Consider the following 17325-nt stretch of genomic DNA (forward strand, 5'->3'; position numbering starts at 1 on the left):
CGCGTCTCGAATCGTTATGCCTGTGTCGCGTCGAAGCTCATACGTATATACGAGGGGATAAATTTGTTAAGATTGTGTGAGAGGGGACAAATTGAGAAAAATTTTTCGACTGATATTGCTAAAATGCCAGATATCAGCATTGCGGGAACCGATTTTATTGGGCAAAGGCTCATTGTAAAGAAAAAAAAAAAGAAAAATATTGGACCTGACACATTTTTCGCCCACGACATATACCCGCAAATAATTCAAGTTATTTCATCGTAGCAGACGAAAAAGCGCCAACTTGGCGTCAATAAGAGTAGCGGTAGCGTCTCGTGAGGAGGCCGATTTTTTCTTTTAATACTTGGCGTCGAGACGCTACCGCGTCTCTTGATTATTTTAGTTCATAAATTATTTCAGTATCTTAGGTGGCTAATCTGCAGGTAGAATGTCTTTAACCCAACTATTTAAATATGTGCCACTTGAGTCAACTAAAATTTTGACGAATTTGTTTATAACGCAAAACACTATTGACTTTCAAGATTACGTCGCTTCTAGCCTGAAACTGAAATCATGAGCAACATTAGGATTAATGCAATGGTATTTCGTCATATATGTATATGAAATAGCACATACGGCTTCCTTCATGTATGACAACAAATGAAATAAGACTCTTCTACCTCCAATATTGCATTTATTACGTTTTACATTTATTGGAAGAGAAATTTTTGTAATATCCTTTAAAATTGAATCATTATGGAAAAGAACACATATCCATATAAAACTTACAAGGAAACCCCCCCAACCCGTCCCCACCGATTTCAATAATTTTTTGATATGTTGTAGTACTCGACAAAACAAGAGACACGTATTTTTTTTTGTGCTGACATCCACTTTAAAGGGGTGAAAACGACCCCTGAAATTCACCCCCGAAAATCGTTTTTTTATCATATCTCGACTTCTAATTAATATTTTTTAATAAAACCAAGTGGAAAATATTTGTCATAAGAAGTCGAAGATATGAGGTTTGTTAATGACCCAAGGGGTTGCAACCCTTATTTTATATTTTGAAAAAACTATATTTTTTATGCTCTTTTTCTGCATAAAAACCGGGGTATGCGCTCAAAAAAATAAAGAAAAGCGTTTCCGTTAACTCCATCAAATATTTCAGTTGGGGTGTTTCAGGATTTTTCAAAGGGATAAAAACCACCCCTAAATTTTACCCCCGAAAATTGTTTTTTATCATATGTCAGATTCTAATTGATATTTTTTAATAAAACCAAGTGGAAAATATTTGTATTCGACTTCTTATGATAAATATTTTCCACGTGGTTTTATTAAAAAATATTAATTAGAAGTCGAGATATGATAAAAAAACGATTTTCGGGGGTGAATTTCAGGGGTCGTTTTCACCCCTTTAAAGTGGATGTCAGCACAAAAAAAAAATACGTGTCTCTTATTTTGTCGAGTACTACAACATATCAAAAAATTATTGAAATCGGTGGGGTCGGGTTGGGGGGGTTTCCTTGTAAGAGATTGGCACAAAGTTTAAGGATACAAATTACAGGCAAACAAGTCGTGATTTCGTCAGCTGCAAAAATTCGACCGATCAGTTGATACTGAGATGAAAGCTGGATTCTATTTCCTTCGTATATATAGTTATAATCTTTGTGCCAAAAGTTTCCCAGTTTGGCAACGACAGGGGAATAATAAGGATTGAGCTGGATTGGGGGGGTTTCCTTGTTAGTAACTGTTGATGGTCCCTAGAATCAATGATCACAACAATTTATTTGAACTTATATAGGTATATGTATTGCCGGTTAAACTGGGTGTCGGCGCGTGGGGTGTCTAAGAAATTATAACGCAATGCTTATTCAAACGTTCAAGCTGCGTATGGCGCGCATCACGTGACTCAGGCTCAGACGCCATGACACATAGCGCACTGATCGGCTGACGCGTTGACAAAAAATGCTTACAAATTACTTAAAAAAATTATAATAAATGAACCGTGCATTTTCTCCCATAGTTTTCCGACTGAATTTGATGGTAAATTTTCCCCGCTATAAATTAGTAATTTTATTTTTTTGATTGAGTAATAGTGAAAAAATGGAGGGTAAAAGTCGGTTAGGCGCAAGTTTTAGATTCTTTTTTTTATTAATTATTAATCTGGCCCTCAAAATTGAGGTGTAACTTTCATACTCTGAAATTCAACTTCATATGCGACATCTAAATTGACTGCACTAATGGCATAGAAGTTATCTTTAAGACATTTTAAAGAAGACTTTTGGACATATGTATGGTCTTATTGCTTTTCAAATGTAGAAGAAAATAATGCAACTATTTTCAGATTAAGGGTACCCGGACATAGGGAATTACAATTTGAAGTCTAAGTCGGGACCGACTAAGTCAGGAACATTTAGGTAACCAGAACGGGTATAATTAGACACACGGAACGTTGATTTGGAGAATAGTTATGAATTTCTGAACATAAGAAACGATAACCAGAAGCATTTGGATTAAGACAACGATAAATGCTATGCACCCGGACCTCGAATCAATAATTGAAGGGACCTGAATATCAAAAACGATGGCCTTGATTTTTTGAACGTCGAAACGATCGATCGAGATATTTTTACATTTTTCAAAAATTATGTTTTGACAGTCTTACTAGCGAACGTTGTGAATTACCGTCGCAATATTTCACAATTACAAAATTTTGACAGCTGTTGGAAGCCGTTCGACGGTAGCTGGCTCCGAAATCAATGAACATTAGATAATAAAAAAATGTTCTATTTACTTTTTTTTCTCGTAATATGTCAACCTTAAATAAGACAATATACATACTTTGACAGCTATCAAATAAAAGAAAAACAATTGTTGAGCGTGAGTAAGCGAATCAAAGAGGTACAAAGTATCGTCGAATAGAATGAAGTCTAATGAACAATATTAATATTAGGATATAATGGAATGTAATTAAGATAATTTATGCATTAATTATACTGTGTCGATTAGAAATATATAATAGTTGCGAGAATATGAAAAGTCCGTGGAAATATATTACATCGAAAGTTCATTATCGAAAATCTATCTGAATAATAAAGTACTTTTACTTGTAATAATATATAGTTTTTTAATTTAACTATACCAAAGCTTTTAATGTACGTCGTACATATAATTTCTCCTGAAAAGTGTTACATTAAAAGTGTTAAAAGGCTCTGAGTACTATAAAAATTACAAATTTCGAAAAATTAATTATAAACAAATATAAACATCATGACGCAGATTCTAGGGAGGGTTCGAAGAAAAGCATCCATTAGTTGACGTAATTACACCCTTCTCATTGTTCCTACAAAACAATATACCTAAAAGAATTTTGAATAATAAAGAAAAATATTGATTAACAATTCAAATTACTTACCCAAATCTTTCCAAATTAAATAATATTGCTTTCAATATTCCATGTGATGTTTCCAAGTAAGAAAAAGTTTAATCATAATTTATTTACTTTTCCATTCCTTTAAAAATTTCCACATTAATAACATCCATTATTTTGTCCCACGCTGCCGCAGTCTCCAGATCAAATTTCCCGCCCAACGATTCATTTAAAACATTTAAAATAATTTCCTTGAGATCCTATCAAAAGAATATATTTACAGGAATAAATAAAATATAGAACAAAATATGCTACGAACAAAGTTATTACAAGTACTTACTATAAATTCTTGTCTCCCTTGTCCACGTCTGCCATGCCTCTCTCCAAGAATATGAAGATTAGCTTCTAATAAACCAGAATCGTGCAAAGAATCAAAAGCATTACTCAAAGTGGTAACAATACTCTGACAGTGAGCTTGAAATTTCTTGTTTCCAGGTAAACTTTCTACAGGTAAATCTTTAAACGACGGAAAGACTTTTTGATACTGAGGATAAACTTTAAAGAATCTGTAAGCAATCGAAACATATTTTGTAATCATAATAAAGTAAACGCAAAGCTTGCTACAATTTCCCACTCAACGATATAATAGTTGTGTATGTACATATAATAATTATTATACCATCGAGTTGAAACATTTTAATATTACCGAAACTGTTACTATTTGTTCGCTGGAATCGATCCATAACAAAAAATTATAAATTAATAAAAATAAAATTCCATAATATCTCACCTTGACATAATCGCTACTCCTGCGTCAACAGGATTCTTTCTAATAATTGCCCAAGATTCCTGCACAAGTCTTTTCTCCTTTCCACTTAATCCTGTAGCAGAATCGATTACCGCATCATTCGTATTGCCCCAAAAGTAACTCACTAGGGAGCCCATACTTAAAAAGAAAAAGAATTGACACAGTATACTGAGAAAAATTAGAGTACAAAAAACTTAACACTAAACAATAAAGAAAATAGCACTATAAATAATGGAAGTGGACATAGACCGCGCGATACGAACTGTCAAGTAATTTCTATGCGCGATGCGAATCGAGTCTGATAGAATAATAAGGATACGCGCATGTGTATAGATGTATAGATATTATTCCGTCGTGTGCTTATGTGCATATATATTGCGTTATTTGCGTATTTTTTCCTGCTTCTTACTTTTTTTTCTTCGTTCTCAAAGACCTTGTTTTTCGAATAATTTTCATCCCATTAAACGCTCATTCCACCTCGTTATCCCAAGTTCAATTTAATTGGACTCACTCGGGATAATAAAGTATACGGGATGACCTTTGAGATATTACGAGGAATATTTCAAGAACTATTACGTCTAACGATTATACCGAAAAGAGATGATTTATTTTTCTTCTTTTAAAGAATTTCAAAATGACACACACCGATGGGTTGTGGTCGAGAGTTTGACTGGTACAGCCGGCGGCCTCACTCTGTTTAAATATAGATTGAGGGTTCAGGATTGTATGATTCAACAGTGTCTTTAGAAATACAGGGGCCCGGTTCAACCAGTTTTCTTAATTCAACTCCATCTTTATTTATTACACTTAAAAATTTTACATCAAACTATATGCATATATAGCTAAGTCACAATTATACTAAAAATTCATAAAATATTATTGTAATATATTATTATTACTTACATTTTTTAAGTTTTCATATTTCAGATAAAAGTAACGATCATAATTGAAAAATAGAAATTAAATGATATTATATACACAGTCAACGTGTTCAATGTTTTTTTTGACAGTTCTTAAATCGTTAACAAGTCACACATGAATTTCCATAAAGTTATGGTAATGTATGCTAAGATAGAAAAATAAAATATAATTCAGTGCAAAATCAGGTACATGCTTACTTTGTACAAAAAATTCTATTAAGAGCCAGGTGTTACTTGCTAAAGAGTTCATTGTTCTCGATCTGTCAAAAAAGAACACTATGAACTCCTGGACCGGCAATACGTATCGTAAATAAAATTTTGACCTTTTAGATCTTGTTGTTTATACATCTAATATTTATGTTACAGATATCTTAAAGTGACGTACTTTATTTTTTTAAATATGATAACGTTAAATGACGTCACCATCTATGTTCCAGAAAACACAACAATATAATAATTATGAAGCATTTAAAGTCGAACCGTGGCATCAATTACACTTTGAGGAGCCATCTTCTTACGATACGAAACGTAAATAAGCCACCCGAAAGTAGAACTGACGTTGTGGTCCCACTATATATAAACAAGATAACGTGTAATACGTGTAATGCAGCGTGAATATTGCATGCAATACGCAAGAAAGTTATTATTTTTTGGTTAGCTGTATTATACGTAATATAGCATTCAATATAACTGATATATAACAAACACAATATATCACATGTGAGATTTAATGGTTACATTAATATTAGATAAAAAATCTAGCAATATAATAACTAGTGTAACGCTTATCGATAGTGCAATTTCGTACGCTACTTATCAGTGTTTGAAGTGGGATGTAGGTAAGTGTCGGGGCTGGCGTCTTTAAGAACTTAGGCGACACAGCGTTAAATGGTAAAATAAAAGAACAAAAATTTATTAAATTATCGAAGACAGGTACAGCAGTTTCTCGATGTGCGTCAAGTACAATCGTCAATATCAGTGTCGGTATGGTAGGAAAGGATTGTCAGGGAAGCGTTCTATATTTGTTTGTCTATTCCTATCTCTCTCTGACTTGTCTTTGAGGAACAGAGGATGCACCTGTGTTTATACGGTAGCCCTAGTGGCGCTCTGCCTATCTATTGGCAATGGCACAACGTGCAAATTGACTAATCACGGCGAAGATCGAAATCAATGTGGCGTGAACTGAAATTTCTGAGGTAGATTACAGTGTTCTCCTCAGAACTTTGACAATGTTTTTCTAAGTACACGACGGGCTCGGCGGAATAGCGATCGCTAATATGCCGTAGCCTCCGATAAAATTTTTAATAACGATTTTATGCAATTACTATGCTCTATCTCAGAGGGCATAAATCGAGCTCAAACACTTTATAAAGATTTTACTGTGAGTTATCCTTTCGGATTTAAATCACGCTTACTATATTGTTACTCACGTTCGGTGTACTGGTAGAATGTTGACTTTTTAGAATTCGAATTAGAATTAGAAGTAGAATATTGAATTTGATTTGAAATGCATTATATAACTAATTGGAATGCTAGATTAATTAGCGGGAAGCGCTAATCATCTATCGGAGTTTACTTCTATTATTTTTAGCGGATTATCTTTCGGGAGATGTTTTTCATCTATCCGCTATTGTTGACACTAGCCGCGCGTCCTTATTGTTTGTTTGTAATGAGTACGCTCTCAGTACAGGAGTACAGAGAGGTTGATCGATTTGTCATGTTACAGTATATCCCATCGATATATAATATTAATAAATAAATCTTATGACAATCCTGTTTTATTACTTGTTACTACTTCGTATTATGAAAACAAAATGGAAAAAAAAGAATATTACTATTTAAGAACTCCAAAATTGTATTAATATTATCGATTTTAGCAATCTAATTAAATTTAGACACTATCTACTATTGATAACAGATCTATAGATGGTAAGCACACATCGATAAGGAAGTACCATTTTTGGTATGTCGTTCAAACTTGTTTATTTCCATATCGCGGAACAACAAAGGAACTTAACTAAATCGGATTTCCGAAACACGAAAAAACTTGTTGACAATTTGGAAAAATTGCTGTGAAGTTGATGATCCTAAAAGTATTTTAAAACCTGAAAACTCTTCATATTTCAACATAGAGTTGTTAAAGAAGTTTGCTGGAGAATTTACAAAGTCAAATACAGATGTGTGTATAATTTAAAAAATACTGAAATAAATATAAAAATGCAATAAACGATACTTGTTAATTTCAATTTAATGTTTATATAAGGTAATGATAACTACTGAAATATCGTTTTATAAATGCTTTAAAGTATTATTAATTGCCTATTGAAACAATTATTCTTACACACCGCTATATATTAAAATGAATAAATATTATTCAGTACATTTTTATATTTATTTCGGGATTTAAAAGAATTAAATACAAATGTGTATTTAACATCAGAAATTTCCTACTGAACTACCTTAAGAAATAATACAAATTCAAATGAAAGTCACGTTCAATTCTTGATTCCAACCATTACGGAGTATCACTTAATTCAATAGGTGTCATATTTTATGCGCCATGCTATCACAGCATGGAAATTAGCAATCAAAATGCATAACATTCAAGAGAGAATATATTATTATTGAACAATACAGCTGCGCAGAACGCTGGTACGTTATTATGTTTATTTGTAAATTAACAATATGTAAAACCTTCAATAATCAATATTAAATAATAAATCTATGTAATTTGTTTTAACACATTGAATGGATTTGTTCACAAAAAATTATTTTTAATATAAAAGACTTCAAATAATCACAATAAACAATCTCAACAATAATGCTATCATTAAAAAGTGTTTTCTCGTATAAGCTTCGCAGCCTAAAAATTTTATTATGGAACTAATACACATAAAGCGAAATAAGTATGTACATATATGCATTTCATGTTAATTTTTAAATTGCAATCCTATATAATTTAAATATAATATTCAGAAACTGTTACCCCGAAATTGTCCCACTACTTTCCTATCGTATTTCTCATAACTCCCATTAAAAAATACACAAATTCTTATCCCTTGCATTTTTAAATACAAATTCCCCAACAACATAGAAAATCCTCCCTTTCTGTCCGAAAAATTCCCATTTCTCATTAGACTAATTGTAAGTACACCTTTTTCTAACAAGAAGCATGTAAGTTCTAGTTTTAATCGAGCTGTTGTATACAGAAGGTCCTCAAAAATTTAGTCTATGAATTTAGTGAATTCTGTGGAACTATCCATACAGTCTACTTACACTATACATTCGCTCCGTGCATACAAATATCTTATCGAACACGTGTTGTTATTACTTGCGCTATCTGTATTTCACGCCATAAGCCCTCGATAAACATTTGCTCTATATGTACGATACAAACCCACACATGCTAACTAACATTTAACTATATTAGTATTAGATTTTGCGGTGTACGCACACTTCCTCACATATGCTTCCTAAGATACTATTGCATTTGTGTGCGTGCTCGGAACACAAATAGAAAATGAACTGAGAATCGGAATGAAGTTCCATCATCCCTACTAGGCCTAATACAGGTGATGAAATTTTGGTCTAATTTTTCTGCTTTTACCGTTATTGATTTTATTTTCTTGTTCAAGATAAATAAAAACTACAAAGTAAAAAATTACTCGAGGACAACTGTAACTTACAATGAGTGGCGAATTGCAAGTAGAGGAAGATTCGCTAGGAAAAATGATATATTCGATTACAACAATACATACATCAGTACCGATACTAACACGGATACGTTGCATATAACCCTTTAACTTGTCCGTCATAACTGCTAGAATGATCTGCATGATGTTTTGAAAGATCATAGAGTCGTGAGTTGTAAAACAAGATAGCTGCGCCAATGAAAGTCTATGTGATGAAAACGAAATGCAACTAAGAATCACTTTGAATATTTTTTGAAGGTCATTATCGAATTTGTTTTCTCACGCGGATATAAGATTATTTATAATTTCGTATTATGTATTAATTGCATAAGTTATTATTAGTAGACAATATATTCTACCTACACTATGTATGTTCTTTAATGATAAGTTTAAAATTCCACTCGAAGATACATGATAAATGTGCAAAATTGAGCGATAGATTAACTAAATAATCTAATGTTTTAGGTGATTGCAATAAAGAGAAAATAATATATTATTTAACAGTAATTTTAATGATGCGTGTTTTCCAATCGGGATAAGTAAAACGTTCATGGATTTCACCTTCATAAATACAAGTACGTGATATCTAGTTGAATACCAATTGATAAGGAAATCAGTATATGGTGAACATTGTACGTCCTTGCGATATACGTATTACAATCGAATTGCAATGAGTGTTACAGAGTCACTGTGACAATACAGTAAATTATGCAATTGATTACTTTATATTATTGCCCTTTTATCATTATCGTGACGATACTTCAGTATGTTTTATGTAAATCATAATTTATCTTTTTGAAATGATCAAATAGAATTCAAAAATTTAGAATAATAGACAAATAATTAATATGACAATAAGAAAAGTGAAAAGATTAAAAATTATTTAATAAAAAATAATCAGATTTATATCTTCAGATTCAATCGTTAGGGGAACTAGGGAGTGCATCACAACCGCAAAATAGAGTATCGTAATGTATAAGAATATAATAATAAGTTTTGATGCAATTGCAGTGCACGGATATTCTACAAGCTGGACTGTTACTTACATGACAAAATTACGTGTAATGACTGACAAACGAAGGTGTGGCTTGCATGCATACTTAGAACTTGTAAGATGCCTGTGTTATGATTTTGCCTGCATCTTATGTTCCTACTTCGCAATTACTCCTTAAGAAAATAGTATTTCAATACTTGTGGGCAAATATGTGTGCACTCCAGTTCAATAAAGATAATGCAGAAATTATGTGTAATTTATGATTGTTGTGATTGAAGCTACGAGATAGCTGTTGACACTATATGGCTTATCCCTTTAGCATTTTTATTGAAACATGGTATGCGTATTACATAACATAACATGCGTAACTTATTATATAGTATAACTAGTTAGAGACCAGACTGTAATGAGTCGTAGGTCTTTGTCGTATCTGCTTTCTACAAGGCAATAAGAATTATTTTCTCTACTCTTTCACTGTTCCGATTCATTTGTAAAAACGACTCACGGCGACTTATGGTTACGATTTATTGTATAATAGTCTTAACCCTTAAAATGTATGGTGGGGTATTAGACATCCCAGTATTCACTTTCTTGTTCGAATAACGAAAAATGTTGGTGCAATCATTTAATTATTCTATATATTTCTGACTTCAGCTGCTGTTCACTCCTGCTTATTTCATGTTTTTAAGGATTTGTAGTAATTCTACTATGTGTATTTTAATTATTGTTCGATCACTTATAGTTCTGGTATTTTTGCTTCCTCATAGAGGAAGCTATGTGACGGTGGAAAATTGTCCTGTCGAGATTTTCATGTCACCATGTTCAGAATGTGCCAAAACGTCGAGAAAACACGTTTGGAGAAAATGTCCGGATGTGTGTGTGTGTGTGTAATGGCCTCCCAAAATTCAAACGTGTTTAACTCGAGAACAGTTTTAGCTACAGCCCCCCAATTTTGCAGGCATATGCAGCTCTATAAACCCTTCATTGACTATGATTGTCGTCATGGTTCATGCTGCGGCTCGCATTTTATGTCGTTTTAAAGTTCCCAAAAAAAGGACGTTATCACTCTAGCGATCGCAAATTTTGTGATAATCGTCTAAATAGTTCTTGGCAAAGAGATTCAAGGTATTCAAGGTTGGCTGGTATTGCATTTTGGCCGAATCTATCGAGAAGTTTTGATTTTATGATATTTTGAATTTTTCGAAAAATTAAATTTATCAATATAACTCCCGTCAACTTTGACCGATTGAGCTTCAATTTTCGAAAAGTATAAAGTATCATTTAGCCGTGATATGTCTCAAATTTGGCGGAGATCGTTAAAACGGATCTGATTATACGTATATTAAAGTTTTTGAATTTCAGCAAATTCAAAGATATTAGGCTCGAAGAGATCATGCAAGATCATTTATCTTTACATGCGATCTCTACAGTATGAAGCACCCCAAGTTGTGAGAGGCATGGTGACTCACGTTAAACAAGCTGCAAGTTGAAACTTGCAATTTGCTTCCTCCGAATCGTAAGTAGTGTACGGAGTCCTTATATGAGGAAGCATTTTCATTTTTTTTAATCTTTGGCTTCCTCATAGATGAATTTTCATCTACTACCCACGATTCAGAGGAAGCAAATTGCAAAATTAAAATTCTTGGCATCCTCACATAGGGACTTGGTACACTACTTACGATTCGGAGGAAGCAAATTGCAAGTATCAACTTGCAGCTTGTTTATTTTTTCTTAGTGGGCGGAGCACCACACATTCTACGTAATTATTTTCACTACACCGGTCAAGAGTTAAAAAAACTTCCAGAGTCAGTCATACAAAAGACAGTCGGTCAAATTTGAGTCCCCTGATGGATCAAAATTTTTAAATCGAAAGGATTGCATCAATTAAGAATTTGGATTTCCGGGTTTTTCAACTAGTACGACTAGTCCGACAAAACTGTCAAGGTATTTTGAAAGCATTGAACAACACGACATTAGATTATACTTTTAACTTCGTGATGTGTTAGGTATTCTATACATATTTGAATACGTACACAGGATGATGAGGTTACAAACCAAGGAAATTATATAATTATTAAGGGCAATAGCTAGGAGCACGCCTGAGGACATGGATGATTTTCGGAATTTTTCAAACAAAATAACCATCATATTTTAAGGGATTTATTTGTACGCTGTTATAAAATACATTTTTTAAATATAAAATATTATAAAAAGGTAGGGATACGGCTGTTGCCTTAGAACGTATTCTGAAAAACGGCGAACACAATATCTCAGAAATATTTTATCTGATATCATAAAACCAAAAAGGTTTGTAAAGTAATAGTCATAACCTTACCTATATACTTTCGTACTACTAACGGTAGCTTTAAAATGCATTGTTTATTCCGTCTTAAAGTTTACTTGGGGAATCCCTTAAAGATGAACGTATAGGCACCATCGATTAATTTTGACCAAGCTTCCGAAACTTCAGAAGTAAATTTCGAGCCTAGTGATTCCTTCAGTACCTCCAAAATAATAGGTTTCAAGTCCTGAAACACGAAACAAAATTATTAAGGGGACAGGAGAGCATACCATAGTCTCGTATATGAAAAATCGTAGTCTAGCATAATTTTATAAGTTCTCATGCAAATGAAATGCCCACATATTTCTGCAACCTGCACTGTTCCTTACACGATACTTTTATACGGACTAATTGACGAATGACGGTGTGAAGTACATGGAATTTTTCAGTGTATAAGATGCTTGTCCCAACATTTTAGATATCCCAGTACATCTTTAACACTAGAAAGACCGAAACTTAGTATATACCTATATTGCCCAAAGCAGTCAAAATGACTGCATTGTGAAAGAATAACTAATGTGTAAAGAAATTTCTTTAAAATTCATTTTCAATATTTTTTATATTATTTACAGTTATATACTTCTATTCGACATTTCATTCATGAATTTAGGGCGCAAAAGAAATAAAATAAACGACTTGTTAGAACAAGTATCACTGCATAAAGGTTCGAATAACAAGTATTACTTTAGCTTATTGAGCAACTGCGACTTATCAAGTATACGCCCAAATCGACAATTTATCAGGTACTTGTATGTTATCATGTGACGATAATCGAAAAAAAAAAGAAAACTGTTATTTCAATACAGAGCCGAACTGGTCATATAAGAAATTTACTCAATTCAATAATAAGAGTTATTTGATTATTTAAAATTTCCCAAGCAGTCAAAATGACTGCTTTTGGGCAATATAGGTATAACATATATATATATATTGTATATATATATACCGGAAATGAAGGAAGGGGAAGGTAACTACAATTATTAGTAAACGCATTTATATGTTGTAGAAAAAATCACAAAGTTCTAAGAAATTATGTCATTATATACATAATTGTTTTTCTAATTGAAATTAAAAAGCAGTCAAAATGACTGCTTTTGGGCAATATAGGTATAACACATATATATATATATTGTATATATATATACCGGAAATGAAGGAAGGGGAAGGTAACTACAATTATTAGTAAACGCATTTATATGTTGTAGAAAAAATCACAAAGTTCTAAGAAATTATGTCATTATATACATAATTGTTTTTCTAATTGAAATTAAAAAGCAGTCAAAATGACTTCCTTGGGCAATCTAGTGTCAATTCTCAATTATTCTTTACAAAGGTGAATGCCAATAGTTGTAATATATGTATAAGTGTATGTGCATGACATGAAAAATGATATTTAATGATCTTAAATTAATAATGTTGCAATGACTTACATTAAACTGTTCCTTTGTTTGTCCACGAGTAGCATGTCTTTCCCCTAACATCGTCAATTTAGCTGCCAGTAATTCAGAATCATCCAAAGAATTAATTGCAGACGATAAAGCATTGATAATACCGGACCCGTGTGCACGAAACTTGGGATTATTTTTAAGATCATCGATGGGAATATTGGAAAATGCGGTAAACAATTTCTGATACTCAGGATATTTTTTTAATAATCTGAAATTTCATTTTCAAAAACAATTCCGTAAATGGTATATTTGAATTGCGATATCGGACTCGGATTTTGACAAATGGATAGAATTTTCTGAATTCTACCACACGCTGTCCAGTGACGAAAACAAAAATATATATTAAATTAAGTATATTCGACTAATCTTTAGTTGAGTACACTAAAATTAAACTTAAAATTAGTAATATTTAATACTGTGTATTTGCGCTTCCTTATCGATTAACTTTTAAATCCGATATCGCAACATGGGTAGATCGCATTTCACTTTGTGAAAAAATTGTATTTTATTAATTCATCCGTGGATTTGAAATTCATTTTATATGTAATATTAAAAAAAAAGCATTGGATCAAAGGGAGAATTATCATTTTTTTATGTCTATCATATATGTCATTTATAGTTTATTATATATATAGTCGAATCATCATCATCTTCAGGTGGCTCAATAGTCCTAAATAACCTTATATTCAAAAAAATCAATAAGTCTAAACTTACGCCAACATAATTGCAGCACCTGACGTGGCAGAATCCTTGCTTATAGTAATCCAAGTAGATTGTATAATTTTTTTTTGTTTTCCTGTCAATCCCGTATCAGGATTGATAACATCATCATTAGGATTGATAACATGGATATGGTTAAGTATATTTCCCATTATTTGTTCTAAAAACAACAATGGTTACGTTATTGTGATTATTACGTCATTTTATTCACATTCATATGAATTCTAAATAAAAATCAATTAGTTTTAATGAAAATTAAATATAAATTTTTTCTAATTATGACTAAAGGCGATTCTACAATGCAATATAATAAGAAATAAACAATAAGAAATAAGCAATAAGATCTTCATTTGATATTTACGTATTTTCATTGGATCCTCCAATCAAGGAGAAAATCGTTTTTAAAACCGAGCGTTTACTAAGTCTCTACGATTTTTATGACGTCTTGGACATAGCAACGATATGGAAGCGGTTGCTAGGGTCGCTAAGGATTTGACGGAGCACGAAACGTCATTGTCAAATGTCATTACCTGTCACCTGTCATTACCAGCTCTATAGACGAGGTCATTATCAATATCGTTGGAGAAATGAAATTTCTCTACGATAAAAGTCATCGTGACTTTAAAAATGAAGTAATGATTTACTTATCTGTATGAATAAACGCATACACATTTTTTTTTATATTTATATATTGACAGATCATGACAGGTGACAGGTAATGACATTTGACAATGACGTTTCGTGCTCCGTCAAATCCTTAGCGACCCTAGCAACCGCTTCCATATCGTTGCTATGTCCAAGACGTCATAAAAATCGTAGAGACTTAGTAAACGCTCGGTTTTAAAAACGATTTTCTCCTTGATTGGAGGATCCAATGAAAATACGTAAATATCAAATGAAGATCTTATTGCTTATTTCTTATTGTTTATTTCTTATTATATTGCATTGTAGAATCGCCTTTAGTCATAATTAGAAAAAATTTATATTTAATTTTCATTAAAACTAATTGATTTTTATTTAGAATTCATATGAATGTGAATAGAATATCAAATGAAGATGTTATTGCTTATTTCTTATTCCTTATTTCTTATTATATTGCATTGTAGAATGGCCTTTAGAGAGACAAATCATACATTATACGTACTTCTTATTTTTTATATGTACAATATATTATTTGTACTTACAAATCTGCAAATGATTCACTAACCAGGTAAGCAAGAACACTAAATAACTGAATAACTTTCCTAATAATAATCCTTTCGGTGTTGAATCATACAACAACAGATCTTCTTGTTTCTAGTTCTTTTTATTAATCATAATAGATCAAGTAACGCACAGTAGTCAATATTAGAGCGTGAATGGAGAAACAACTTTCATAGAAAGAACTGGTGCTATGCGTTTGAATTGTACTACCATAGTATCTATTTGGTGTCTGACTTTAGCTGGAGTGGGAATATACGAGAGAAGTAGGGATTAGTTACGTAAATTGTCACTTAGCTGAAAGATTTCATTCATTTGACTCCATAATTTTGATAAGACGTCAAGTATGAATACATCATTTACATGAAAAATAAATGAATATTTACTATAATGATAATTTGTACAATTATAATATGTGTTGAATTATTGCATAAATCATTTTATACTTGTCATCAGTTCCACTAATTATAATGCCATGAATTGTAGTCGAGTTTTCGATAAAACATAAAAGTTCCTAGAAAAGATCAAAATTGTATACATTAACATATGTTTTATCTTATAGTTTAACATGTCTGCTCTTGGCTTAGCATAGATTTGCCAAGTATTTGGTCTATTAACCCTTCGAAGTATACATCTTTGTGATGATTGGATTTTTATGAAGTTTGGTATACACAGGTTTCTGGGGTCGGTGATTATGAGTCCATTATCAGATTTGAAATTCAAAATGGCAGATTTCCGATAGCGACCGCCGAAATAAAAAATCGCGATGTTATTCGTGAAATTATAAATTTGGATGGTTTTTAGAGTCACTGATTACGGATGTAAAATTGAAATTGGATAATTTGAAAATTCAGTAATTCTTGGCACTACACAAAGCTAAGGACGAGGATGTGACAAGTTCTAGCTCCACTTTGTGAAGAGTAAGTAATTTATACCACGTATTCGTAATCGGCGACCACAAAAAGCCTTTTGTACAAAATTTCAAGAAATAACTTTAAAAAACTTTGTCAATAATGAACTTTTCCAAAAAAATCGTTTATTACATATTTGTTTATTTATAAAATATTTACAATAAATATTCATGATTACTCGACTTTTTTTACGTTCTTCTTTTTTGCTAAGATATCTGAAAAATGCAAAAAATAACCTAAATGTGTGAACTAGAAATAAAATGGCAAAAATTTAGAGAAGTCTTTCCTTCCTTCCTTTCCTTATGGCTGTCTCCTCCAATGAGAAAATGTGCCAGATTTAAAGAAGTCGAAGTGGTAACGTGAGTTACCACCATGCTTCAAATGGTTTTGAAAAAGCGCCTGCACATAGATAAAACAGTATACACCGTACTTGCTCTAATAGAGTAGTTTGTCTGTTACCTATAGTCGGTCTATGTGTAACATTAGCAGGTTCGTGTCTGAGCTAAGGAGTCAGGGTTCGATTTCTATTCTAATAATCTTCAAACCTGTTTTAAAAAAAATTAAAAACATATAAACATATCCGCATCCATTAGAATAATGAATATGACACAATCTTCTAATACCTTCGATAAAAAGGGAATACCTAACTATTTACGATTCCGGCTAAGGATATATTTAATGAAAGAATGACTAATCAAGCCAAGGGGAAAACCAATAGTAGTTGGTACGAACATGGTACTGATAACAAAGCTGAACTGTCGTCACATCTGGGATCACAACATCAGCATCTTTTTGCTCCTCTACTGTTTCGAAAAAATCCACTCTTGCAGAACTCACACACAATACTACTATTACAAATAAAAAACTTCTGCGATCCTATCGGATTCGCTGAGATCGAATGTTGTAAGTTTAAATTTGTCACGTTTCCTAACAGGCTCC

The 17325-nt window shown here is 32.1% G+C and overlaps 2 protein-coding genes across 6 annotated transcripts; both read right to left on the reverse strand.

Moving 5' to 3' along the window:
- Positions 1 to 2753: 2753 nt before the first annotated feature.
- Positions 2754 to 4845, reverse strand: LOC107270393 (globin). 2 transcript variants are annotated; one of them, XM_015745363.2, is made up of 5 exons: positions 4570 to 4845; positions 4143 to 4298; positions 3693 to 3918; positions 3398 to 3612; positions 2754 to 3325 (listed from the first exon to the last, which is right to left on the reverse strand). In XM_015745363.2, exons 1-4 carry the CDS (start codon positions 4614 to 4616, stop codon positions 3481 to 3483), a joined length of 561 nt encoding a protein of 186 aa, XP_015600849.1. In that variant the 5' UTR covers positions 4617 to 4845; the 3' UTR covers positions 2754 to 3325; positions 3398 to 3480. The 2 variants fall into 2 exon arrangements, with proteins under 2 accessions (XP_015600849.1, XP_015600850.1); XM_015745364.2 differs by having other exon boundaries at positions 2754 to 3341.
- Positions 4846 to 11910: 7065 nt separating this feature from the next.
- LOC107270387 (cytoglobin-1) lies at positions 11911 to 15695 on the reverse strand. Of its 4 annotated transcripts, none has more exons than XR_003060516.1 (5): positions 15483 to 15695; positions 14270 to 14435; positions 13538 to 13763; positions 12102 to 12294; positions 11911 to 12012 (listed from the first exon to the last, which is right to left on the reverse strand). XR_003060516.1 is itself a non-coding variant. In XM_025087753.1 (4 exons), the coding sequence occupies exons 2-4, from the start codon at positions 14425 to 14427 to the stop codon at positions 12163 to 12165; spliced, it is 516 nt and encodes a 171-aa protein (XP_024943521.1). In that variant the 5' UTR covers positions 14428 to 14435; positions 15460 to 15695; the 3' UTR covers positions 11911 to 12162. The 4 variants fall into 4 exon arrangements, 1 of the variants encoding a protein (XP_024943521.1); XR_003060515.1 differs by having other exon boundaries at positions 15420 to 15695; XR_003060514.1 differs by having other exon boundaries at positions 15460 to 15694.
- Positions 15696 to 17325: the final 1630 nt, after the last annotated feature.

This window comes from Cephus cinctus, unplaced genomic scaffold (assembly GCF_000341935.2).
Source record: "Cephus cinctus unplaced genomic scaffold, Ccin1 Ccin1_scaffold0749, whole genome shotgun sequence".
NCBI classification, from domain to species: Eukaryota; Metazoa; Arthropoda; class Insecta; order Hymenoptera; family Cephidae; genus Cephus; species Cephus cinctus.

Bases quoted from the DNA above. Each gene is read 5' to 3' on its own strand.
- LOC107270393 (XM_015745363.2), bottom strand. From the start codon at position 4,616: ATGAAAATTATTCGAAAAACAAGGTCTTTGAGAACGAAGAAAAAAAA. The intron at 3,919-4,142 runs GTGAGATATTAT...GATTGCTTACAG, and splicing joins GGAGTAGCGATTATGTCAAG to ATTCTTTAAAGTTTATCCTC. The intron at 3,613-3,692 runs GTAAGTACTTGT...TTCTTTTGATAG, and splicing joins AAGGGAGACAAGAATTTATA to GATCTCAAGGAAATTATTTT.
- LOC107270387 (XM_025087753.1), bottom strand. From the start codon at position 14,427: ATGGGAAATATACTTAACCATATCCATGTTATCAATCCTAATGATGAT. The intron at 13,764-14,269 runs GTAAGTTTAGAC...ATGAAATTTCAG, and splicing joins GGTGCTGCAATTATGTTGGC to ATTATTAAAAAAATATCCTG. The intron at 12,295-13,537 runs GTAAGTCATTGC...TTCGTGTTTCAG, and splicing joins AAACAAAGGAACAGTTTAAT to GACTTGAAACCTATTATTTT.